General features: G+C 52.5%; 2 protein-coding genes across 3 annotated transcripts in view; both read left to right on the plus strand.

The window, feature by feature from the left end:
- Positions 1–19,159, plus strand: part of LOC112608952 (TBC1 domain family member 28-like) — a 39,544-nt gene extending 20,385 nt beyond the window's left edge. The window contains exons 6-16 of one of the 2 annotated variants that reach the window (XM_025361122.1): positions 12,076–12,215; positions 12,500–12,575; positions 12,750–12,832; positions 14,615–14,654; positions 15,128–15,208; positions 15,407–15,514; positions 15,849–15,958; positions 17,230–17,278; positions 18,253–18,368; positions 18,719–18,722; positions 19,073–19,159. In XM_025361122.1, coding sequence (XP_025216907.1) covers positions 12,166–12,215; positions 12,500–12,575; positions 12,750–12,832; positions 14,615–14,654; positions 15,128–15,208; positions 15,407–15,514; positions 15,849–15,958; positions 17,230–17,278; positions 18,253–18,368; positions 18,719–18,722; positions 19,073–19,159 — 804 coding nt within the window. In that variant the 5' untranslated portion in view covers positions 12,076–12,165. Of the gene's footprint in view, positions 1–9,441; positions 9,543–12,075; positions 12,216–12,499; positions 12,576–12,749; positions 12,833–14,614; positions 14,655–15,127; positions 15,209–15,406; positions 15,515–15,848; positions 15,959–17,229; positions 18,072–18,252; positions 18,369–18,718; positions 18,723–19,072 lie in introns of those variants that run through there. The other variant, XM_025361123.1, reaches the window with a different exon arrangement.
- A 253-nt stretch (positions 19,160–19,412) lies between these two features.
- The window catches only part of LOC112610182, a 29,650-nt gene continuing 23,984 nt past the window's right edge, over positions 19,413–25,078 (plus strand). The window contains 7 exon segments of the mRNA XM_025363506.1: positions 19,413–19,592; positions 19,900–20,029; positions 20,032–20,166; positions 20,524–20,673; positions 21,615–21,727; positions 21,729–21,799; positions 22,160–22,655. Of these exon segments, the coding sequence (XP_025219291.1) occupies positions 19,413–19,592; positions 19,900–20,029; positions 20,032–20,166; positions 20,524–20,673; positions 21,615–21,727; positions 21,729–21,799; positions 22,160–22,655 (1,275 nt within the window).

The raw sequence follows: 25,078 nt of genomic DNA on the forward strand, positions 1-25,078 counted from the left end.
AGGCCAGGTATAGGCACCACTCAGTAGGGCTAATTGGGGTGAAAGGGAGGGAAGAACTTCATATAAAAAGCACAGTTAAAATTAGGCAAAATGGGCCAAGCACAGTGACTCAAGCCTGTAATCCCAGAACTTTGGGAGGCTGAGGGAGGCAGATCACCTGAGGTCGGAAGCCGAGATCGTGCCACTGTACTCCAGCCTGGGTGACAGACAGCCTGGGTGACAGAGCAAGACAACATCTCAAAAACAAAACAAAACCTAAGAAAGTATTTCCAACATTGATTTCATAGAGTTTCTGTGAGGGTTATGTGAAACTATATTTGTGAAAGGGCTTTGTTGCACATTGCTGAGTTATATTTTGGTGATAATCTTCTATTCTTTGATGCCAGGCTCTGCTATACAAAAAGCATGGACCTCTTACCAGGGTGCCAGTTCTTAATGCTAACTTGTGCTACCTGTCCTTTGTGACCTGTCAGGGAGTCTTTGCTCATCAGTAGTCATTTAGGGACCCGATATGGTATAGGGCAGCCACCACCATAAATATTTCTTCTGCCATATCAACATAATTTTATGTATGGTTGATTCAGTTCCCAGTCTTGTGACCTATGCATCTCATGTTGTAGTGACTCAAACCTGCTGGGTTATCCAGGACTGTAATTTTTTTTTTTTGTCCTGAGACGGAGTCTTGCTCTGTCGTCCAGGCTGGAGTGCAGTGGCACAATCTCGACTCACTGCAAGCTCCACCTCCCAGGTTCACGCCGTTCTCCTGCCTCAGCCTCCCGAGTAGCTGGGACTACAGGTGCCTGCCACCACGCCTGGCTAATTTTTTGTATTTTTAGTAGAGACAGGGTTTCACCATGCTAGCCAGGATGATCTTGATCTCCTGACTTCGTGATCCGCCCACCTCAGCCTCCCAAAGTGCTGAGATTACAGGCGTGAGCGACCGCTTCCAGCCCAGGACTGTAATTTTTAAAAACCCATGGTGAGATCTGGCTTCAGATATGACTGGATTCAGATATTCAGAAGATGTCATCAGATCATTCTTTTGCTATCTCAGCACCATTTAATTCTATCTGAATTTATAAATAACGATTTATAATTTGTTATAATTATCAGAATGAAGGAGAGTAAAATCCTTTATTGGAGTATAACACATGATTATTTCAAAGAGGAGTTGATCAGTGTTCCCCTGAGAGTAAGAATGCATTATATACAGTGTGGACATCTCCAGGACCTTCCAAACATAAGTAAGTATATAGTTTCTGAAACATTTATTTTAGTAACATATCTATACAAAATTAAACTAGGGAAGGTTTCCCTTCTCTTTGATCTGACACCTCTTCCCATAAACAGAGCAGCTCTTACAATCATTTTGAACTAATTAATAACTATAGGACATACCAAACAAAGCCAAGTATTTCTTACATTTTCCTGTTTATGAGTGCCATATCATAGGCTCCAAGATAAGGGTCTGTTTTGACTTTGTTCATTTATGTAAATATAAATGTGTGTGTGTGTGTGTGTGTGTGTGTGTGTATAATGAAAAGCATAACAGAACAAAGCACAAAACTGTAGTTCTGATAAGAGACAGTTTCTACTATTTGGGCAGATTACACAGAAGGTAAAGAATAATCTTTCCCTTTCTCTTGTTGAACAAACTATCACTTGAGCAAAGATAACCAAAGCTGAATCTTTTTACATATAATATTTTGAATTAAATATTTTACAAAGATTTCAGTGAATAAACCCATCAAAATCAAGCCAACTTTTGTCCAAATTTTAATATATTTTATTTCTTCTTTTCAGTATTCGCAGCTATTATAAAGCACAAGTAAAGTTCACTTTCCCCAAACCTTCCAAAACTTACAGCATCCTCTCCAGTTTTGTGCTTTACTATCTTTCGCATGCTGCAACAACCACACATTTCACTCTAAGAGAAAAATAGTCCTGTTTTCTTTGGATAAACAAAAACATCACATTTTCTTTTTACGTGTTTAGGGATCCCCAAGACCACCCCCGGGTTCAATGATTCACTAGAAGGAGCCACAGGACTCAGCATGTTGTCATTTTCTTGGCTGTGGTTTTTTACAGTGAAAGGATACACAGCAAAACCAGTAAACAGAAAAGGCTCATGAGGCGGCAAGGTCTGGAGGAAACAAGGAACAAGCTTCCCCGGGTCCTCTCCCAGTGAAGTCACACAAGACTTGCCCAATTGCCTCAGCAAGGAGTTGTGACAGCATGTGTGAAATGTGATCTATCAGGGAAGCTCAGTAAAGATTCAATTCCAAAGGTTTGTACTGGGTGCTGGTCACATAGGCACTCTCTGTGTAGCATGTACCAAAACTCCAGACTTCCAGAAGGAAAGCAGGTGTTCAGCATAAACTGCATTGTTTTTACAGACAGTTTAGGAGCAGTGATTGATTCACTTTAATTCTGGAATTAGTGGGAATGATCCCAAAGTTATAGTTCCCCGATGCCAGCCATGGCCAACCTTGTAGGCAAGTCTTTCTAAAGATAGCAGGCTCGGACTTGCTATGTTAACTTTTCTGCACAGTTTCGTTGACACTGTTGCTTTCATACAGCCTCCCAGCCACTCATATTAATCACAAATTTGCTAACCAAAGAAATTAATTGGAATGTAGATAATCAGAACTCTCTACATTGACAGGCAACTTAGCAGATGAGCAAAACTCACAAACACGTATAAAATGACCTGCAACCACACATCCCTTTTACACCTTCTTAGCACACACATTTCCTAGCTCTGTCTACTGAAAGGGGCTGAAAGCAATGACACCTCAGTTGCAATGAGCCCAGATCTTGGTTTCTGACATTGTTCAGAAGGAACAAAGGCTCCTCAGAAAAATGGCTGATTGCAGGTCTAAGGGAAGGAAACTCCAAGAAGATCCTGGAACATCTTATTCCAGACAAAAAAAAATAGTACTCAAAAAAATGATGAGGGTAGGTCACAAAGACACAGGAAGTAGCCCTCATTGACTAAATCTGGAACAATTTGAGCAGCAAAACAAGAAAATGATGAATTGTAAACCACTGAAAAAGTAGTAGTCCTTGAGTTCACATTGATAATAAGTAAATAAATGAGCGATAACATTGATAATAAGTAAATAAATGAGCGATAACAGAGGACCCTTGCTTTCGCAGAATACCCTATGCCAACGAGTGAATGCGAAGGGAATGTTGGAGCTGGAAAACTATCATTTTGTAGCCATAACAGTAAAGACTGATTCAAGCAAGAATCATCAATGGATGCTAAATCTAAGGGGAAATTTTGATGAGGAACAGGATATTTGCATAGAATTGAAGTATCTTTTCCAGAGATTGTTATGATTAGCAATTGCAAGGCAAAAATAATTGTGGAAGAACTGGGAAAAACTTTGATTACATGATCAAAATTAATATAATGAGTAAGCGGCACATGGACATTGTGTGCCTCAGATGTGATGCCATGAGAAGGACATAACATAATGTGTACACTATTCTGGCTGGGAATGCATAACGAATCTAATCATGAGGAAATATTTGACAGACTCCAAAATGAGGACTATTAAAAGGACTACATTCTTCAAAAATATTAATATCATACAAGTCAAGGAAAAGCTGAATAACTGTTCCAAATTAAAAGAGACTAAAGCATCATGACAACCAAATACAATACAGGATCTTTGACTAGGTCTTGTGTGAGAGAAAATCTCCTAAAGACGTTATGGGTTCAATTTTTCAAAACTAGAATACAAGCAGTAGAATAGACTAAAGTAATGTATTGATGTTAAATTTATTGCAGTTGATAGCTATATCATGGTTGTGTAAAATAATAATATCCTCATTATTGAGAAATGCATATTGAAGTATTTAGAGGTAAAGAAGAGTAATGTACAAAATTTACTCTCAAATGATTCAAGAAAAATTTGTATATAGAAAGAGCAAATGATAAAACAAGCAGGATTAAATGTTAACAGTGTGTCAGTCTAAGAGGAACCTGGCTATCCTTTGTAATTCTATTGCAGTCTTTGTGTAAGTTTCAGGTTACTTCCAAATTTAAAAAAAATTAAGTGAACACATATATGGACCCAAAGTTAGACCCATTCTGTAACATAAAAATACAAGGCAAAAATATATATAATACAACTATGTTAAAAGACCCTTTTTTCTATCTTACCTAAAACTTAACGTCTCCAATGATTGATTAGCCATTAATAAGCTTTTTTTTTTTTTTTTTTTTTTGAGACAGAGTCTTGCTCGGTAGTCCAGGCTGGAGTACAGCTGTGCGATCTCAGTTTACTGCAAGCTCCGCCTCCTGGGTTCAAGCGATTCTCCTGCCTTAGCCTCCCCAGTAGCTGGCATTACAGGTGCCCACTACCACACCCAGCTAATTTTTTGTATTTTTAGCCTCCTGGGTTCAAACAATTCTCCTGCCTCAGCCTCCCGAGTAGCTGGGATTACAGGCGCCCACCACGACAGCCAGCTGATTTTTTTGTATTTTTAGTAGAGGCAGGGTTTCACCGTGTTCGCCAGGATGGTCTCAATATCCTGCCCTTGTGATCCCCCAGCCTCGGCCTCCCAAAGTGCTGGGATTACAGGCGTGAGTCACCACGCCCGGCTTAATAAGCTCTTTTTTATTTTTATTTTTTTATTTATTTATTTTTTTTTTTTGAGGCGGAGTCTGGCTCTGTCGCCCGGCTGGAGTGCAGTGGCGTGATCTCGGCTAACTGCAAGCTCCACCTTCTGGGCTCACGCCATTCTCCTGCCTCAGCCTCCCAAATAGCTGGGACTACAGGCGCCCACCACCACGCCTGGCTAATTCTTTTGTAGTTTTTAGTAGAGATGGGGTTTCACTGTGTTAGCCACGGTGTTCTGGATCTGACCTCGTGATCCACCCGCCTCAGCCTCCCACAATGCTGGGATTACAGGCGTGAGCCACCACGCCCAACCAAGATCTTTCATAAAGAGAAGAGATTTCCACCTTTAACTGACAAAAATCCCAAAAACATATGTCAAGAATTTATTTTTAAAAACTTCTCAAAGATCATTTAGAAAGATTGATACCACAGTAAAAAAAAAGTATAAAAAATTGCATAGACCCCTGAAAATATGATTATATACATTTTCTTTTTTGTTTTGTGTTTTTGAGACTGAGTTTCACTTTTGAAGCACAGGCTGGAGTGCAGTGGTGCAATCTTGGCTCACTGCAACCTCTGCCTCCCGGGTTCAAGCGATCCTCCTGCCTCAGCCTCCTGAGTAGCTGGGATTACAGGCATGTGCCACCATGCCCGGCTAATTTCTTTTCTTTTTTGGTCTTTTTTTTTTTTTTGAGACGGAGTTTTGCTCTTGTCCCCCAGGCTGGAGTGCAATGGCACACATGTTCTTGGCTCACTGCAACATCTGCCTCTCCATTTCAAGCACTTCTCCTGTCTCAACCTCCCAAGTAGCTGGGATTACAGGCGCCTGCCACCATGGCAAGCTAATTTTTTTGCGTTTTTAATAGGTTTCATCATGTTAGCCAGGCTGGTCTCGAACTCCAGACCTCAAGTGATGCGCCCACCTCAGCCTCCCAAAGTACTGGGATTACAAGCATGAGCCACCGTGCCCAGCCTGATTATATACATTTTCAATAAACATTTATGAAAATGGTCTCAGGCCTTTTAATAATCAGAAGACCAAAATAAAAAACGAAATAACATTATCCACTAACCAGATTATATAAAAGGAAGACTGACAAAATCAAGTGTTGGAAAGGACATCTAATTAGAACTCAAACTTGTGGTTGGGTTATATATTAGTCAAAAAACTCTTTGGAATTAAAATTTAATTGATAAATTGTATGTATTTGTGCTGTACCACATTTTACATATATATATACACACACACACAGAGACACACATTGTAGAATAGCTAAATCTGTGTATATATATATAGCCACAGACATACGTTGTAGAATGGCTAAATCAAGTTATCTAGCATATCGGTTACCTCAGATACTTATCTTTTGTGTGTGTGTGTGTGTGTGTGTGTGTGTGTGTGTGTTGAGAACATTTAAAATCTGCTGTCTCAACAATTTCAAGTATTACCACATTGTTATTAACTGTAGTCAACATGTTGTACAATAGAGCTCTTGAGCTTTTCCTCCTAGCTGTAATTTTTAGTGACATGCATTGCATTTGAACATATGCAGTTACTATGACCAAGCTATTTTATTTGTAGGTCTGTACTTAACTAAAATATCTATGCATGTGTACCAAAATAAATTAACAAGAATGTTCATAGTGGCTTTATTGCTAATAGTCCCAAAATGGAAACAAACCAATGTCCATCAACAGTAGAATTGATAGATGTGCCATATTCATACTACCGAGCGGGGAAAAGAAATGAACTGCTTGGGCCGGGGACGGTGGCTCATGCCTGTAATCCCAGCACTTTGGGAGGCCAAGGCGGATGGATCACGAGGCCAGGAGATGGAGACCATCCTGGCTAACACAGTGAAACCCCATCTGTACTATAAATACAAAAAAATTAGCTGGGCGTGTGGTGGGCGCCGGTAGTCCCAGCTACTTGGGATACTGAGGCAGGAGAATGGCATGAACCTGGGAGGCAGAGCTTGCAGTGAGCCGAGATCGCGCCACTGCACTCCAGCCTGGCCGACAGAGCGAAACTCTGTTTCAAAAAAAGAGAACTGCTTCATGAAGGAGTGTCACAAATGTAATAATGCTGGGCCAAAGAAGCCACACACAAAACCATTCCTACCGAATGGCCCTCCATGCATCCATTTATGAAACAGGCAATACTAACTGAGGCTGCTAAAAACCAGGTGACTCTTTGCTTTGGCAAGACAGATGGGCAGTGGTTAGGGAGCAGACCTTCAGGAGAGGGATTTCCAGATTGTTATTTTTATTTCATTTTCTTGGACTGTGTGGTAGTTCCAAGCATATCTCCTCTTTGTGAGAAATCACTGAGTAGTAGAATAATAGGATTCCTGTGTATATTATACTTGAATAAATGTATTTGAATTCATTTTTGCCATTAGGACAAATAATATAAATTATAATAAATCTTTGCAATTTTAATATTATTTCTAGTTGATGAAAAATAAGTCACCCGAAGGATTCCACACTTGGGTATTTCAATATAGAACCTATGCGTGCAAATATATATTTCTAGAGATCTAAAACTAATTAATGTCGTTTGAGTGTCAAAAAGCACAGTTGTGTTTACAATTTGCTCTCTAACCTTTTACTTGAAATTAAGCTAACTATCCACATCCATCAGTGAAACGGCCTTCACAGAAGAGTCCAATCCATGGCATAAATGATAGGAACTTTAGAAAAGTCATTTCTTCTTCATTATTTATGTAAAAACATGAAATTTCTTAGGAACACAGGCCAACAAACTCTGTTTAATGTTGCTTTCATTGCTTTCTGTAGTCTTGTTACCAGAGAAGATTTTTATGTTCCAGAATTGCACAGAGGGAAGAACTGACTATTATGGTTACCACTGTGGCCATTGAGAAAGGCACATGATTCCTAGGATCCCAGCAATGACCCTCCCTGGATGGTGATGGGAATTAAGGGACCTGCTAGGGAAATTGTGGGGGCGGAGTACACAGTCTCTACAAAGCTTTCTCTGTGTCTGGTACTTGAAGACCACAGGCAGTAAACAAGGGAAGATTACAAAACAGGCTGGGAGGGATTCCATGAGCAAGAGCTGGAACCCTATAAAAATAAAGTGAAACCCATGTTCATGAAGCTAAACATAGGCCAGTAACCCAGCAGTCAGAGAAACTAAAGGAAAAATCCCGGGAAAGGCAGAGCAATTACAGGCTTAGCTGCTGTTTCATGCCAATGAGATAAGTCAACAGATCAGCAACAAGTTTATATGTGTGTGTGTGTGCATGTGCACGTGGACACTTGCTACAAAATTCAATTCATTTTATTCCAGTATGTGAGTGTACACATGTGTGCATGTGTGCACTCCTGTTGACCCAGTTTCTGCTGTGTGGCCAGGTCGGTGACCCTGGACAACCCCAGTTGTGCCCTCAGTGACGTCTGCAGGGATGGAGCACAGCCCCTGCTGTTGGGCATTGCACTGTGTGATGCCATCCTTGGGACCCTCGGGGTGATGGAACCCAATAGGCTTCCTTAGGCTTTCCTTTCAGATGGACAGGAAATAGATGACGCTCTATTGTCATTCTGTTTTCTTTCTTTCCATGGATTCTGTGACCATCTTCCTGTCCTCATCGACTCTGCAAGAAGGGGATTCCTGGTGGGGGAAGGGTAACTGGTGAGAAATGAGGTACCAGGAAATTAGCAAAGGGTCTTCTGGTCATCTGGGGACAGTTCTCATGCGGTCCCCAGCCTAGTCTCAAGGGTTCTGGGCCGGTCATCCTGCAGCCTCGGTGCTGTGCCTAGGAAGAACCCTGGGAGACCCAGCAAAATGGGGTGCCTGGTCTGAAAAATGTCCCCCCGTTCCTCTGGCTCTGCGGCTGAGGAATAGGCTGAGATACCATGTCTGGGTAGTGCCAGGCCACCTCACTACCCCCTTTGAGGTGAGCCCAGAGGGCTTTTGGGGGCAAGTGTGAAGCTGGGCACCCAGAGGCTGAGGCCAACTGTCCCTCCCTGTGTCCTGGAGGAAGGGCCTGACCAAGAAGACCCCCTAGGGCATGGCCTGTGGGTGCTGATGAGGGAAAGGGAGGTCTGTGGACTGAGGGAGGAGTCATTGGCAGGGGACATTGAGCACCGCAGCTCAGGGTTCTGCCCAGTGGGGGACTGGTCAGTGGGAACCTGGTCAGTGGGGGCCTGGTCAGTGGGGGTCTGGCTGGCATAAACCTGGCCAGGTGGCTGCTAGGTGACTTCAGGCAGGATTTGTCCCTGGAGCCTCCTTGCCACCATCTGTGGTGGGAACGAGTCATGGCACTCCAGAGGGCTGCTGGGAGGAGGAGGTGAGCAGGTGTGTGGAATCCAGCTCTGCCAAACAGATCTAGCACTTTACAGCCTAGCTGAGTCCCTTGCTAGGGAGGGGATCTGCCCTTTGCCTTTTGCCCCCAACCTTCAACCTTCTGCCCCCTATCCTTCATCTGCAATGCCAGGACTGCCCTGGATGGGGAGGTCTGAGTTTAGGGAACACCGTGGATGCTCTGACGATGGCCATGGGTCCCGAGGCAGGAGACAGTGACAAGGGTGACCCAGTGTCTTGGGTGCAATATGAGTGGGGCAGCCGGGCCCAGCCAGAGCAGTGACAAAGGCATGCACACATGTGTTCACCCACATACACGTGCCTGCTCACATGCACAAACTGCACACAAGCATGTTGACACATCAGAGGGTGGAGGGTGCTGACTGTGCCCTGCTGACCCAGGCAGGGGCCCATTGTGATGGGTGTCATGACCCCACAATATCACTGGTGCTGAGCACTCGCCCACCTCCCTGCCTGCCCTCTCTGTGTCTGGAGCTCTTAGAGACAAGACATAGAGTTGTTTGGTTCTCAGAAGAGGAGATTTTGCTAAGTAAGAGACACAGCCGACTCAACCAACTCAGGTGAGTGTGACCTGCTCTGTTCCCTCCCTGCTGACCTGGGGACAGTCAGTACCTGGTGGGCAGTGCTAGCCTCTGGGCAGGTGCCGAGGAGGGTCATCCCTGAGCACTCACCGGGTGCCTGTTCTGGACTGACCTGGTGGAATCTGTGGGGTGGGTGCTGTCCCCGAATGCACCCATTCCACAGGTGAGATGTCTAGGGTCAGAGAGGTGGTGACTGGCCAAGGGACCCAGATGTGATCCTGGCCTGTGCTTTCAGTCCTGCCCTGTGCACGCCCTGACCTCTGTAGCCCTAGATTCCAAATCTGCCCAGGGTTTTCTGCCACCTGATGGGACAGAGTCTGGCCATGGAAGAGCCCCTGGGATGGAACTCCTATGGGTGGGGTGGAGGGAGGTGGTGCTCGGTCCAAGTCTGTGCCCTAAGCTGGGTCCCCACAGGAGGAGGTCTCACCAACTCAGACTTCACATGCAGTCACTGATGGTCTCTGTGGGACCCACTGGACACATGGGGTCCCTTGTCTGGGAGTAGGGAGCCCTCTGCCTGTGGGCAGTTCTGGTAGGGGACCTTGAGCACTGCTGCTCTGGGGCCTGGGCAGGGGGGACCTGGACAGTGGGGACCTGGTCAGGAAGGCCTGGTTGCTGGGGGACTGGTCAGCGAGGACATGGTCAGTGGGGAATTGGTCATCAGGGGCCAGGTCAGCAGAGGCTTGGCCACTGGGGCTTAGTCAATGAAAACTTGGTCAGTGGGGACATGGTCAGTTAGAGCCTGGTCATCAGGGGCCTGATCAGCGAGGACCTAGTCAGAAGGCCTGGTCACTGGGAAAACGGTCAGTGAAAGCCTGGCCAGCAGAGGTCTGGTTAGTGGGGGCCTGGCCAAATGGTTGCTGGGTGACCTCAGGCACGGGGTTTGTCCTTAGAGCCTCCCTGCCTCCATCCGTAGCAGTTATGAGTCATGGCACCCCGGAAGGCTACTGGGAGGAGGAGGTGAGAAGATGTGTGGAATCCGACCCTGCCACTCACATCTAGCATTTTACAGTCTAGCTGAGTTCCCCCTAATGAGGGGCCTTGCCCTGTGCCCTCTATCCCCTAGCCCCAATCTGCATCTTCAGGACTGCCCCGGGTGGGGAGGCCTGAGGTTGGGGAGGACCCATGGATGCGCTGATGCTGGCCACAGGCCTCAAGGGAAGGTGACACTGCTGAGGACTTGATAAGGACTTGGGTGCACATGTAAGTGGGACAGCCAGCCCTGGCCAGAGAAGCTACTTGTGCACACACATGTTCACCCACATAAACGTGCATGCTCACCTGCACAAACACATTTTGACACCTTGGGGGCTGGAGGACACTGACTCTGGGCCCTCTTGACCTGGGAAATGGCCCATTGTGATGGGTGCCATGACCCCACAATGTCACTGGTGCTTAGTGACTGCCCATCCGCCCACCCGCCCACCTCTGTGCTGTGCAGCACTTGGACACAGGATACACACAGGTGTCTGGTTCTATGCATAAACGACTTTTCTAAGTGACACAGCTGCCTCAGCAGACTCAGGTGAGTGACCTCTGGGCAGATGCCAAGGAGGGTCATCCCTGAGCACTCACCGGGTGCATGTTCTGCACTGACTAAGTGGACCGCCCTCTCCTTTGTCCTCACAGTGACTCTGTGAGGTGGGTGCTGTCCCCAAATGTAGCCATTCCACAGGTGAGATGTGTAGACTCAGAGAGGCGGTGACTGGCCCAGAGACCCAGATGTGACCTGGTCTCTGCTCTCAGCCCTACCCTTTGCCATGCTGGACTTGAGCTCTGACCTCTGTGGCCTCCCTACTGTAGATTCCAAATCTTCCTGGAGTTCTGGACTTCAATGAGGAAGGGTCTGGTCCTGGAAGAGCCACTGGGACAGAGCCCCTGTGGGTGGGGTGGAGGTTGCAATTCTCAGTCCAAGTCTGGGTCCTAAGCTGGGTCCCCACAGGAGGAGGGCTCACCAACTCAGACTTCAGATGCGGTCACTGATGGTTGCTGGACCCACTGGACATATGGGATCCTTTGTCTGGGAGTGGAGCAGGGATCCCTCTGCCCTCAAGCAGTTGTGGAAAATGAAGGAGCCCTGGAGGGCTGCCTGGAGGGTGACGATCGTCCCTCCTGGTCAAAGGGGCTTGGGGACTGGAACCCTCCCGCAGCGTCCCATTCTCTCTGTCTGATCCTCTAGAGGCCTTACCCTCCCTTTGCCCCGAGTATTCCCGGCAGGGACGGTCCCCCCGGGTGTTCTCTAGGACTAAGGCCCCAGAGTTCTCTTGTTCTTTCTTGATGACCCAGGAAAACAAAGCCCCCTCCTGTATTGACAGCTAGGAATTGTGGTGTCCGCCATCCTCCACCTGAGACGGGGTCTCCATGAGCACAGAGGCTGCTCCGGAGTCAATAGATCATCTTTTCCTCAAACCAAACTGCTTGGCTGGTGTTGTTCCTGAAGCGGCTTCACTGGCTAGAGTGAGTGAGAATTGGGGCAGAATGAAGCAGTCACCAGATGTCTTGCTTCCTACAGAAAACTGAGTATCTTCCTGGTTTCTGAACGATCCTAAGAGACATCGGGTCCCTGACTCCACTTGCCTCCAGGTGCCCAGAACAGGCCATCATGGGCCCTTCACCATCCGCAAGTGGACACCGTTTGTCCTGCCGGGGCAGGTGTGTGTCTGCCTTGGGGTGTTTGGGGACAATGGGCCTCTCTGTCCCCGAATGGGTCTCCATGTGCTCAAGTCCTCAGGAAGGAGCCCGTCACTGGTTGGAGGCAAGGACTCCAGAGATCCAGCCAGGGGTGGGGCCATGTAGTCTGGCCCCTTGTCATCTGGGAGGGGTGGTGGAATGGGGCTCACCAGACTGGCGTGTGTCTGGCAGTGCAGTGAGCGTGGTTCGGCTGTGCTCTGGAGATCTCGGGTGCGGCAGAGCCTTTGGATGACTTTGTCTTGCAGGATGGAGATGGATGAGGACCCGGATACCCTGCCTGCCCAGGGGCAAGGCAACACCATCATTACTAAGTATGAGCAGGTACAGGTTGGGCTGCTCCCTCAAGGGAGGCAGAACCTTGCCTCTCCCGCTGTGCCCTGGTCAGAGGGTCCTGGGCTCCCTAAGATCACCGGGTGGAGAGGGGCTGCCCACATCCCTGGGCCCCCCACACCTCTCACCTTGCCCCCGCTTACCCTGGCCTCCTCTGGGTTTCAGGGACACCGAGCTGGGGCAGCAGCGGACATGGGGAATGAGCAGGTCAACATCAGGAAATACATGAATCACCTCGGGATTGTGCAGTGAGTCTTCTGTCCCCCCGCCCCCAGCCACCAATCTCACCTCAGGGATGGGTTTTGCTTTTAGAAAGGCTTCTCTGAAGTAGGACACGTCTCCCTGGCTGGACCCATCTCCTCTCCAGGGTCAGAACTGTTCCAGGCTCTCCTGCAGGCCCAGCCCGTGGTCACGGTTAGGGCATAGCCTCATGACACATTTAGGGAGCTCAGGAGAGGGAGTCAGGACAGAGAGGGGACTCTCAGGGCAGGCCCGTGGACTCTCAGCACTGTCGTCTCCAAGTAAGCTGGAGAGGACGAGGCAGCCTAAGGATCTGGCCCTGTCCCCTTAGGGCTTGCCTTGGTGAAATCTGAGGGTTGTGGCCACAGGGCAAGGGGGCATCTGGCCTGGCCTGTGGGCAGCTGTATAGCAGACCTCTGAGGGCTCAGGGGGCTCAGCCAAGAGGAAGGGGCATGGGGACAGTGAGGGCCTTGGCCCTGGCCCTGATAGGTTGTGGAAGACGAAGGGCAGGGCTCTGGCCTTGGCTTCTCACTGAGGCCAGGGGGACAACAGAGCGAGCAGCTGAAGGCCCTGGGAGTGGTGCTGGGAAGGGACCTGCGCCTGGTAAGGGGAGCCCAGCCTGGAGCCAGCCCCTCAGGACTCACAGGATGGAGAGAGGGAGGAGCCTGGGGGAGGGGGGAAGGGTGAGACCTTGAGACCTGCCACTTCTGGAACGCACCTGAACCAAGCCAGCCCAGGGTGGAGTTGACAGCCTGGGCAGGACAACAGATGGGGTGGGCAGGGAACAGTGGCTCATCTGGGACCTCTCAGTGGGGGGACTCGGTCAGTCCCCAAGTCTCTGCGTGGCCCTCCAGAGACTCTGCTTCCTGCTGGCTCAGTCAGCACTGTGCAGGGTGGATGGAGGGGCCGAGTCGGGGCAGACAGGACAGTAGGCGGAGGACAGGCAGGCATCCCATGTCCTGGTTTTTGCAGTGGCTGGGAGAAGGCTGAGGGCTGAAGGCCAATGACCCTGAGAGCCAGCTGAAGCTGCAGCGGGAGTGGTGGGGCCAGCCCCACTGCCTGCAGGGCCCTTGGTCACCCTTGTTGCCCTGGATGTGTCCCCAGCAGCGCTGAGCAGCCCAGTGAGAGAGTGACCAAGGCATGGGTGTGGATGGATCTGGGAGGTCTTACTCAGAGGTTCTGACAGGATGGGGTCACAGAAGGGCCAGGGTGGCCGGAGAGAGGGTCACAGTCTCTGGGCCAGGCAGGATGGGGGAAGATGGGGAGCAGGCAGGCTGAGCGGCCAGGATGCAGGGGAAGGCAGGTGCATGCTGGGAGATCAGACCCTGCAAGGCCCATGGGGAGTGTCGGATGGGATGGGCTCCAGGTGCGTCCTCAGGCTCCCTGGACTCTGGTGGGTGATGTGGTCACTCCTAAGGCACTGCTGTAAGTCAGGGCTTGGCCACCCACCCAGGGCGGCACCCATCCCGTCTCAGAACTGGACTTTCTCAGCATCCACAGAGGGTGTCACCTCCAGCCCTGGAGGAGCAGCCCCATTGTGCAGCCCGAGGCACCGCATGGGCCCCGAGTGGCCGCTGCCAGACCAGCCTCGAGCTCCCTCCTCTTCAGGGTCCCAGTGCCTCGCAGGTGTCAGATCCGCAGGAAGGCCCTTGCCGTCCTTCTCTGTGTCTTCTCCCAGGCTGAGACTTAGGGTGGATGGGGATAAGCTGGTCCTTCCCCGGGGCCCTCTCAGGTAGGGCGATGGCTCCTGGCCCGGCCAGGTCCTCAGCTCTGCCTGGGTTGCCTTACAGTGAGACGGAACTGCCCCCGATAAGAGCCCTGGAGGTGAAGGTAAGAGTCTGTGCCTGCTGCGTGGGAGGCCGCTCCAGGGACCAGGAATCGGGTGGTCAGTGAGGCAGAGGGGGTGGCCTATGGGCCTGTGTGGTGGTGAGTGGGCCACAGCTGTCACTGGGAGGGGCGACCTTTCCTGCTTCACTCTGTTTCCATGAGGGCTTGACCAAAACCCAAACCAAGAATTGCAGTCCTGGCTCAGAGTCCACTGCCTGTTTGAACCAAGACCCCAGCTGAAGGCTGGACCTAACCCAAACTCGGGGCATTTATGGCCTGAGGATGGCTTGTTCTGGTATCACCAGTCCAGACTACCAGCTCTGGTTCCTTCAGAGGGTCTCAGCCCCCGGGGTCTGCCCTTTCCTGGTTCCTTCAGGCTGGGTCTCTTCAGGGCCCCAAAGCCCAGGACCCAGCATCCACGGGCTACTGCCAGGGGCCTGGCAGCTCCACTAATTCCATCATGGCTCATTTGACAGCAAAGACGCAAGGAAAGTAAACGTACCAACAAGTGGCTAAAGATGTTTGCAGAATGGCCAAAATATAGGAACACCAAGAAGGTAACATGGGGAGGGAGTGGCCCCTGTGACAGCTCTCTGCAGAGCCAGGGGACAGGCACCCATAGCAGACCTGGCACTGTCTGCCTCAGTGGGTGGGTGGCACCCCCTCCTCACCATAGCACAGCAGGCCTGTCCGCCAGCTTTCCTCCGCGGAGTTGCCCTGTGTCCTGTCTCACTGGTGTGTTCTTCTGTCTATAGCTGTCTCAAAGAGTATACAAAGGCATCCCCCTGGTGGTGCGGGGCCAGGCATGGTCACTTTTGCTTGATATTAACAAAGTCAAGTCCCAGAATCCAGGCAAATATAAGGTAAGTCCCTCCCACACTCAGCCAGGGCAGGACAAACAAGCCAGGCTGTATCAGGAGCCCAGGACTCCAGCTGGAGGGAATATAGAGCCTGGGTTGGGGGTGGGGGCTGTGGTCAGATGCACATCCTGGGCACAGATGGTGACTCAGGCACCACAGGTGCGCTGGGCTCCGTGACCCTCCCTGGCTTCAGAAACAAGGCAAAAAGGAGCTTTCTGCAGAAGGAAACCTTCCTCCCTTCCTTCCAGAAGTGCTCACTGTGGGATGACTGCCGTTTGGGGCAGGAAATCTTTTGTCTGTTCTGAGGCTGCTTCCTCCTCTTGGCCCTGCCCTACAGGTCATGAAGGAGAAGGGCAAGAGGTCCTCCAGGATCACCCACCGCATCCAGCTAGATGTCAGCAGCACCCTGCAGAACCACATGATGTTCATACAAAGATTTGGAGTCAAGTAAGGCCTATGGGGGCTGCAGGGGTCACAGGGAAGATGGGAGCAATCCAGAGGGATGAGGGTGTCCCCAGAGCAGAGGCCAGGGTCACCCAGGAGGGGTGACAGAACCACCAAGGGCTCTCCTAGCCCAGGGAGCAGCCAGCACCATGGACTGAGCACCTCCCTGGCTCTAAGCCCTGGGCCGGGCTGGGACGTTTAGGGCCAGAACCCAGGTGGCTCACAAGGAGATGGAAGGCAGAAAAAAATAATAATAATAATGCAGACAGTGAAAAGTGCTCTCCATGACCCACAACTACCCAGGACAGGGACCCATGGGAAGGTGGCAAGATGGCAGGACTTGGGAGCCTTCCCGGGCAACACTGACAGCCCAAAATACTAGAAAGGATGCGGGGCTCTGGAAACTCTCATCCCTGGCTGGTGGGAACGTGACAGGGCACAGCCACTTTGTAAGTCAGATGGGCTGTGACTCACAAAGTTCAGTGGCCTTGTACCACACATTCCCAAAGTGTGACAGATATTGACCACACTGATTTGAAAACTGAGGTTCAAGTAAAACCCACATGCCACATTCACTGCTTGATTGATTGTCACTCACACCCGGAGGCTACCGAGATGCTTTTCAACACGGGAACTTAGGAGGAAGGGGGTTCCACTCTTCAGAGAGGGACGACTCAGGAAGGAAAAGGAACGAACCCCTAATGCCCGCAGGAACATGGGTGGATCTTAGATGTGTATTGCTGAGGGAATGACGCCAGACCCCACAGGCTACCACCGTGGGATTCCAATTCATAGGCCATTCTGGAAAAGGGCAAACCATAGAGACAGAGAACAGGTCAGGATGGCCAGGGGCTGACAGAGCTGGGAGACATTGGCTGCAAAGGGGACACGCTGGGGACTTGGAGGCTGAAGGAGCCACTCTGGGAGGGGCTGCAGTGGTGGACGGGAGGCTCTGCACATTGGTTCAGAACCATGGAACTGCACATCCCAAAGACTGGACTTCTGTGTGTGCAAACTGAGAAAAAGGGGAAGAAAAAAATCAACCAGAGTGAAAATAATCACTGATCCAACTGTACACCTATGATATTTGCATTGCAAGAATATGGATTTTACAGAAAAAAAATTCCTAAAATCTCAGGTGTCCTGAAGAGCTCACTGCTTGTTTGGGGGATCATCTTATCCCAGAATTGTGTTTGCTGTCTGGGTTTGTAGAGAAAATGAAACTGACAGCATCTGCACAAAACAAACAAAATCCTCTTTTCCCTCTTTTCTAGGCAGCAGGAATTATGTGACATCCTTGTGGCCTATTCTGCGTATAACCCTGTGAGTATTCCCGGGCAGCGATATTCCTGGGCCATGTGCCCATATTCACAGGCATGGGTGTCTCTCGGGGGTGTCGGCACTTCTTGAAAATTCAGTGTTCGTGACCCACCAGCTCGTAGTAGGCAGGACTCAAGCTCACTGCTGGCAGAAAAGGGTTGAAGCCCAGACTCCTGCTGTCACCTTGACCCAATCACCACGTCTCAGATGAAGAAATGACCTTCCTCTCAAGGTGTTGCCCCAAAGCCTAGGAGCTTGGCAGGGGCCTATGCAGGATGGTCCTTGTAGGAGACAGGTTTGAGAAGTTGCTGAGGTGCCTGATGGGTCAGGTTCTTGTCATGAAATGAGTTTGCATCCTGGGTGAGCCTCTTCTTCACTGGAAACTTGGCAATGATCCAATTTCCCCTTTGCCCAGACCCCATAGGAACATAGCAGATAGGGAGGGGGTCACCCAGGTGGCTGCTCCTGCTTGGCCCCCACTTTCCAGACCCTTCCAGGCCAGGAGAGCCACTGAGCTGACTGCATTGGCTGCCCACATGGAGGACCCAGCCACCCCCTGTGTCTGGCAGGCAGCCCTTGGGCTGTCGCGGGACCCTTTGTGTGGTGGTCAGCGCCCCGCTGCCTGCCCTCGTGGCGGGTGCAGTTCAGAGGTGCTGCCCCAGGCCTGGCACAGTGGCCTCCCCAGCCTGGCCCAGGGGAGGGAGCATGAACAATCCCTGACTGTGCCCTTTCGGGCCATGTGAGCTTGGACGCTCGCTGCAGGAGTGCCCCCATGCTCCTTGTCAACTGAGTTGTGTGTGATCTGCTCAGTCCTCATGCCCAGTGCCAGGGGAGGGGTGCACAGCTGCACCTCAAATCTTCTGGGGCCTGAGGCAGGTGTCCCCAAGGACCTCTGCCATCTCTAGTGATGTAAATCCTCCCAGGTGGCCTCAGCCCTCCCAGGTGACATCCTTCCACGGTGACTCTGGCTCTTGCAGGAGGTGGGCTACCACAGGGACCTGAGCCACATCACTGCCATCCTCCTCCTGTATCTGCCAGAGGAAGATGCTTTCTGGGCGCTGACCCAGCTGCTGGCTGGTGAGAGACACTCCCTGCAGGGTAGGTGGACAGCTGCCCCCAAGGCCTTACACAGCCATGCCAGGGGATGGCCACCCTGGCCGGTGACCCCAACTTCCAGGCAAGGTGTCTTCCTTGTATCCCAGCTTGTTTGGAGCCTCCAGGATGTCCCTTCTGAGGTCCCACAGCAGCCTGGGTCTGGACAGGGACCCCCTCACCTCAAGTCAGACGCCTTTCATCCCTAATATCAGAGGACATGGATACCTCCCCCAGGCCGCCCTCTGTCGCCCAAAGCCAGCCCCGATTTTGTGCAGGCGCCACTCACCTCCTTGAAAGTCCTTCTGCCTCCCAGCTGGCTGTGCTCCCAGCCACCTTCCCTCCCTACAGATGGGCCAACAAAGCCAAGATGGCAGTGTCTGCCCATCCCATGTCCCCCAGCGTGACCCCACATCCAAGAGATGGCCACATAGCCCCCAGCTTCCACCCTGTTCTCCCAACCAGCGCCTGCCTCGTGGTGTCAAAGGCAGGTTGCCTTCCGGGCACCTGGACCCGGGATGCTACTAGGCGGCACCTCCAGCCAGGGCCCTCCTTGCCAAGGCTGAGGCTGCATGCTGGGGTCACCAGATGGGAGGGAGGGAGGCCTCGGGGTCTGGGGTCCCCTGCCCTGCCCAGATCTTCCAGCTGATGCCTCCACATCTTGGGCGTGGGATCTGATGGGGTCATGGGTCGGGGACTTCTCAGTATTCTACAGCCCAGATGCTGCCCAGCTTGAGAGGCTCCTATCACATCAGAAGCAGGTGTTGCACAAGTCCTTCCCGAAGATCATGAGACACCTGGTGAGTGGATGACACCCTTGGCTTCTCCCCAGAGGCCCTGGGCCCCATAGGCCAGGGGAGGCTCGAGTCTCTCATGGAGCTGGCAAGAGGCTGAGTCCCAGCCACGGCCTGACCTGGGATGCAGACTCCCCATGGTTTTGGTGTTGGGTTTCCTTCTCCTGCCCTGGCAGAGGCAGAGGCGCTGGGACCAGGACCCAGCTGCAGCTGAGCAGGGCTAAAGAAGTGTGTCCACCGGGTGTCTGTGCATGGGGCGGGTGTTGGAGCCCTGGCCATCACCCTGGGTTGTGCCTCTTAAGGAAGGGTCTGCAGAGGGGCCTGGAAGTGGGAGGATTTCAGAGCACCTCTGCTCCTCCCTTCAGGGCAAGGAAGGGCTGTGCATTGAGGGTTCCATGCTGATGAAGCTCCTCCGGTGTTTCCTTGATGCGGTAAGGAGGCACAGGGAGACCCCAGCCCTGGGACTCTTCTACCCTGCAGTGCCCAGCATCCTCAGCTCAGGGGTCCAGCTCCCCCAGGAGGACCTGGCTTACCTCCAGCCCACGGGAGGCACAGGCAGGTCCTTGCAGGGCTCACAAGCCAGGCTCTGCCCAAGAGGGGGCATCCCATGGCAGAGGCCAAGGCTCAGGCCCAGCCTCGTGGGCAAACTGGGGCAGGACCCGACTTGTGAGGGTCCAGGGAAGCCCCAAGTCCTCAGGAAACCCCTCCTTCCAGAAGTCACGGCGCTGCTGAGATGAGTTCCCCATGAGGAGCTACAGGACCTTGTCTGACTCAGTCTTATCGGGGGTCTCATCCCATGGAGGGAATCCCCAGCACTTCAGGGGACTGAAACCCCAGTGGGACCTGCTCAGGCCACTGGCCCCAGCTTGTAAGGCCGAGTTCTCTCACACTTGCTGTCCCCACAGAAATCCTTCGGGCTTACCCTGAGACTGTGGGATGTGCTCATCTTGGAGGGCAATCGATTACTGACAGCCATGGCGCATGCATCATTCAAAATACACAGGAGTAAGTCCCATGTGCCCGAGGGTGCTTGGGGGAACACGTGGGACAGACCCCGCTGGCCTGAGGGACATGTCCTTACACTGCCTGCTCCATCCGGGTTGGGGGGTCTGGCCTGGTGGGCTTGGCAAGGCATGATGACACTGAGTCCACCCCTGACATGACCCAGATGAAAGTCAGGAATGTGGTGAGCACTTCCCTGCCCGGCCTTCCTCAACTGTAGCCTCCTGTGCACAGCTGGACCCCGGGGTGGCCAAAAAGGACCAGGCACCACCAGTGGGAGGTGGGCCTGGTGGAAATGGGGTTGCAGGCACTGACCCCTCCCAGGGAACCCTCCTGGCCTGATGCCCGCCCTGTCCCTAGAGCGCCTCATGAAGCTTTCCTGGAGCACCATCTGGGAGTTTCAGGAGCGACTGTCTCAGAGCTGGGCCCTGGAGGACAACACAGTCCTCAGGAATCTTCAAGCCTCTATGAAGGAACTCACAAAAAAACACTGGGACCTGCCACCCCCAGGTGAGCCCCAGCACCAGGTCCCCTCCCAAGTCTCCCTCTGGGACAGTCAATGGTGGGGAGTGCCCTGGCCCCACCAGCCCTCCTACCTAGCCTTCCTCCTGCACCTCTTCTTCCTCCTCTTCCTCCTCTAAGAAACTCAAATGGGTCTACCGGTCCTCAGGGCAGGCTCTGAGTGCATGCGTGTGCTGGACATGCTGAGTGGACAGGCAGGGGGCATGGGCAGGACCCTCCAACCCCTCCTCCACTTTCCACACTGTCCCCCTCACCCCCTCAAAGGGCCCTGAGGGACACTGGGCCAGTCAGACCCAGCTGTGGAAGCCCTCACCGCCACCTCCAAGCAGCAGAGACCCCTCATTCTCTAGTGCCCCCCAAGGGTGTCGAAACAAAAAGCCAGGGGGACAAGAGAATCAGTGTCCCTGACCCAGAGAGGATTCGGGCAGAGGGCATTGGGGGAAGCCCTGACCCAGAGCCACAACCAAGAGTTCAGCCCAGTGTGGGATCACTTCAGCCCTGGCATGGGGTAGGCGGCCTGGAGGGTAGAGGGGAACCTGTGCCCATTCCCTTCTCACTCGCTGTGGAGACAGGCCCCCATGTGAGGTGGCAAGGGGGCTGGGTGACAGTGCAGATCCCTCCACCTGAGTCCTGAATCGGGGCTGCCAAACTGCCCTGAGGTAAGGGTGTGAAGCAGGAATCCCTGAGCCACCCTGAACCCTGGGGTCCATTTCAGGAGCAACCTCAGGTTCCCCGAAAGCTCCCCCACCCCAGACTGCACACGGACTGCGCCCTGGAATCAGCAGCCTGCAGGGTCGTCCTCAGTTTCAGACCAGGGGGCTGCACAGGGACCCAGAGGACTCCAGAGACTCAGGCCTATGGGGCGTAGCCCTTAAGAGACCAGATGGGCTTGGAGAAGATGCTGACCATGTCTGCTTCTTTTTTTTCAGCCGAGCTGGAGCAATGGTCCTCGAGGGTGTCCCCTGGCATTGAGCCCCTCCATGAGGGGGACAGACTGGCCGTCCCCACCCCACCAGCTCAGCTCCAGGAGCTCATGCCATCAGTCCCCCTGGGACAAAAGCCTTGTCCTCTCCCAGCCTGGCCTGACGGGGCTATCCTCAAGGCCCAGGCTGAGGTCCATCAGCACGAAGGGGCTTCTCAAGAGCCCAGAACAGAAGACTGCTGTCTGAGGGGCCCGGAGTCTCGAGATGACGGCAGCCTGTCCCCGGGTGAGGTCAGGCTTTGTGTTACACGGAAACACTTGTCCGGGAACGCTAGGCCACAGCTCCACACACACCCGCATGTTAGGGGTCCATGTTTCCTGTGCTGCCATTGTGAACACAGCTCCTGGGACTCTGAGGGGGCTTCCCCAGAACCCAGGGCAGAAGACTGCTGTCCGACGGGCCCAGAGGCTCGAGATGAGGGCAGCCTGTCCCCTGGTGAGGTCAGGCTTCATATGACACGGAAACATTTGTCCAGGAACTCTATGCCACAGCTCCACACAGACCTGCGTGTCAGGGGCCCAGGGGCTTCTCAAGAACCCAGGGCAGCAGGCTGTTCTCTGGGGCGCCCAGAGGTTCACGATGACGGCAGCCTGTCCCCCGGTGAGGTCAGGCTTTGTATTACACGGAAACACTTGTCCAGGAACTCTACACCACAGCTCCACACAGACCCGCATGTCGGGGGTCCATGTTTCCTGTGCTGCCATTTTGAACACGGCTCCTGGGACTCTGTCACTTCTCCATCTTCTGTGGACAGCAGCCCTGGAACAACAAGACGCACCCCGCCCAGCGAGCCCACTGGGACCGCGACACCAGGCCCTGCCTGGGTTTATGACAGGGAGGAGGCACTTCGAGAGATACCCCTGCAACAAGGTGTCCCCTGCCCGCTACTCCCCTCAGCAGAAGAACAACATGGCATGGAGGGAGCCCAGGCAGCACCTGCCCGGCTGCCTCGCAGCCCCAGATGGCTGCTGGACCTTGATTTTTACTGTTATTTTTATTTTATTTTATATTTTTGTCTTCTGGGCCTTGGGAAATACTTAGCGGGGGACTTAGCAGGGGACTTGGTCCCCTCACGGCCTCAGGAGGGAAGGCTGAGCATGGGGTTCCCACAGCCCCAGCCAGGCAGCAGCGTGCCCTGGGGCCCCTGACCCCACCTGTGGGTCACAGCCCCTCCCCCAGGGCCCAAGTCCTCGGCCCAGAGGGACCTGGCTTCAACCTGAGTCCTAGGGGGAGAGGGGCACCGCAGGCCCACACAGGGGACTAGGGCACAGCAAACCCTGGGTGCTGCGAGAGCTCACATCAGACAACCTGGGCAAGCTGGGCCAGAGATGCTGAGCCCGTACAGTGATGATATGGGCAGCACAAGGGGGTCAACAGCTGTGAACACCGCTGCCTCTTCCCAACTCCATCACTGCAGTGCAGGCAGTCTGCACTCCGGAGCCTGGCCCAACAGCGCCCCGAGTGCCCAGGTCTGCTATGCCAACATGCCACCTGGAGGCTTTGAGGCCCTGCCTGTCACACCGCCCCCCTCCTGGAAGCCTCATCCTGCAGCTCAGCCGCTGCCACAACCACAGCAGGCACCACTGCCAAGCTCCTTCCAGTCAGGCTTCCTAGAATGCAGAGGAGCCTCAGGGGCTCAGACTGTGAAGGTGGTTTCATCCACATTTCCATTGTTCCCACCAAAGAGAATCCCTGCAGAGGATGCTCTTGATCAAAGGTGGGCAAAACGGCATGCCAGGAGATGGAGTCAGCTTCTTTCCCTGGCCACCATGTTAGACGGGGACAAAGTGGCCATCAGACAGGCATGGGACAGAAGAGGCTCAGCATGCTGCGTGTGCCCTGACCAAGGCTGACCAGGCCAACACCACTGCCAAGCATCCCATCTGCTGACGAGGGACTTGGTGTGGATCCCTGGGCTGGCACTATTTCCCAGGAGGACCGGCTGACCACCTGTGGGCAGGCTGCCCACACTGTGGAGGGGGCTGAGATTGGCCTTCACTGCAGGGAGCCCCTACCTGGATATAGACTTGCTCGTCCTTCCTGTCACCATCATGGCAGCCCACACGGCATTGCTTTTGACCAGGTCACTTCATTCACAGCGAGGGACATGCAGCAGTGGCCCCTGACCAGGGAACTAACTGTTCTCACTACATCAGTCGCCACCTGGAAGCAACTGGGCTCAGGATCGCTCAGTTACGCTGAAGTGATGGTTTGTTTTACAAGATAAATGTTATGCTTTCTACTGGAGTCCAGTATACGGTGCTGACTCTCCGACACCCAGAAGGTGTAGTTCTCAGAGTGAAAATGTGAAACTGGATGATGTTCAGAATTGCACCGAATGTCTCAGTCACAAAGTTTTCCTATTCCTGTCCTGGAGAAATGGAGCTTTGCTGGTTGGAAAGTCTTAGGACCCAGGCAGAGTGAAGCTTCCCCCAGGGGAAGACAACAATGGTTCTATTTAAAATGAAGAGATGGGACTAAGCCTGGAACCCTGGGGCATTCTCTGGTGTTCTTGATGTTTCCATGTAAAGTAAGTCAAATAGGCTGGGCATGGTGGCTCATGCCTGTGATCCCAGCACTTTGGGAGGCCAAGGCGGACGGATCACGAGGTCAGGAGATCCAGACAATCCTGGCTAACACGGTGAAACCCCACCTCTACTAAAAACACAAAAAACTAGCTAGGCGTAGTAGCGGGCGCCTGTACTCCCAGCTACTCAGGAGACTGAGGCAGGGGAACGGCATGAACCCACGAGGCGGGCCTTGCAGTGAGCCGAGATCGCACCACTGTACTCCAACCTGGGCGACAGAGCGAGGCTCTGTCAAATAAAAGTCAAAAAACAGGTTTGCCACAGAGGCATCTGAAAAAGTAGGGGGCAGAACTCAGAGGCTTCAGAATCGAAGATGAGGCCAAGCAAGAGACTCCTGACCCACTGAGGGCAAGGGAAGTAGATGGGACTGCTGGGAGATCCACCCCCACCTTGTGATCTGTCACAGAACTGTACACTTGTATAGCTGTGCACATCTTCTCTCCACTGATTATAGTATTTCTTTCCATTTGTGACTCTCCCATCACGCAGGGAGCTTGCTACAAAATGCACATTGCTATACCATAGCCTGGGGCTTGCAATCCAACCCTGGCAAGGATTCCTGCACGTCAAGGGCCTCAGGTGACTTTCATGCACACCCAAGTCAGAAGGCTGTCCTGAATCCTGGATGTCACCTTCCTGCCCAAAAAAGGAGGAACAAAGGTCAACCAGCAGCAGACCAGTCACAAAAAGAGATGAAATGTGAGTGCGTGGCCTTCCTGACCCCCAGTCAAGACTTTGGGCACAAAAGCAGGCTGCAGCTCTGGCCACTGACTCGTACCAGGAATGCCCCCATGCAGGCTGGTGTGCCCTGGCTGCTCTTCT

Source organism: Theropithecus gelada, chromosome 16 (genome assembly GCF_003255815.1).
Source record: "Theropithecus gelada isolate Dixy chromosome 16, Tgel_1.0, whole genome shotgun sequence".
NCBI classification, from domain to species: Eukaryota; Metazoa; Chordata; class Mammalia; order Primates; family Cercopithecidae; genus Theropithecus; species Theropithecus gelada.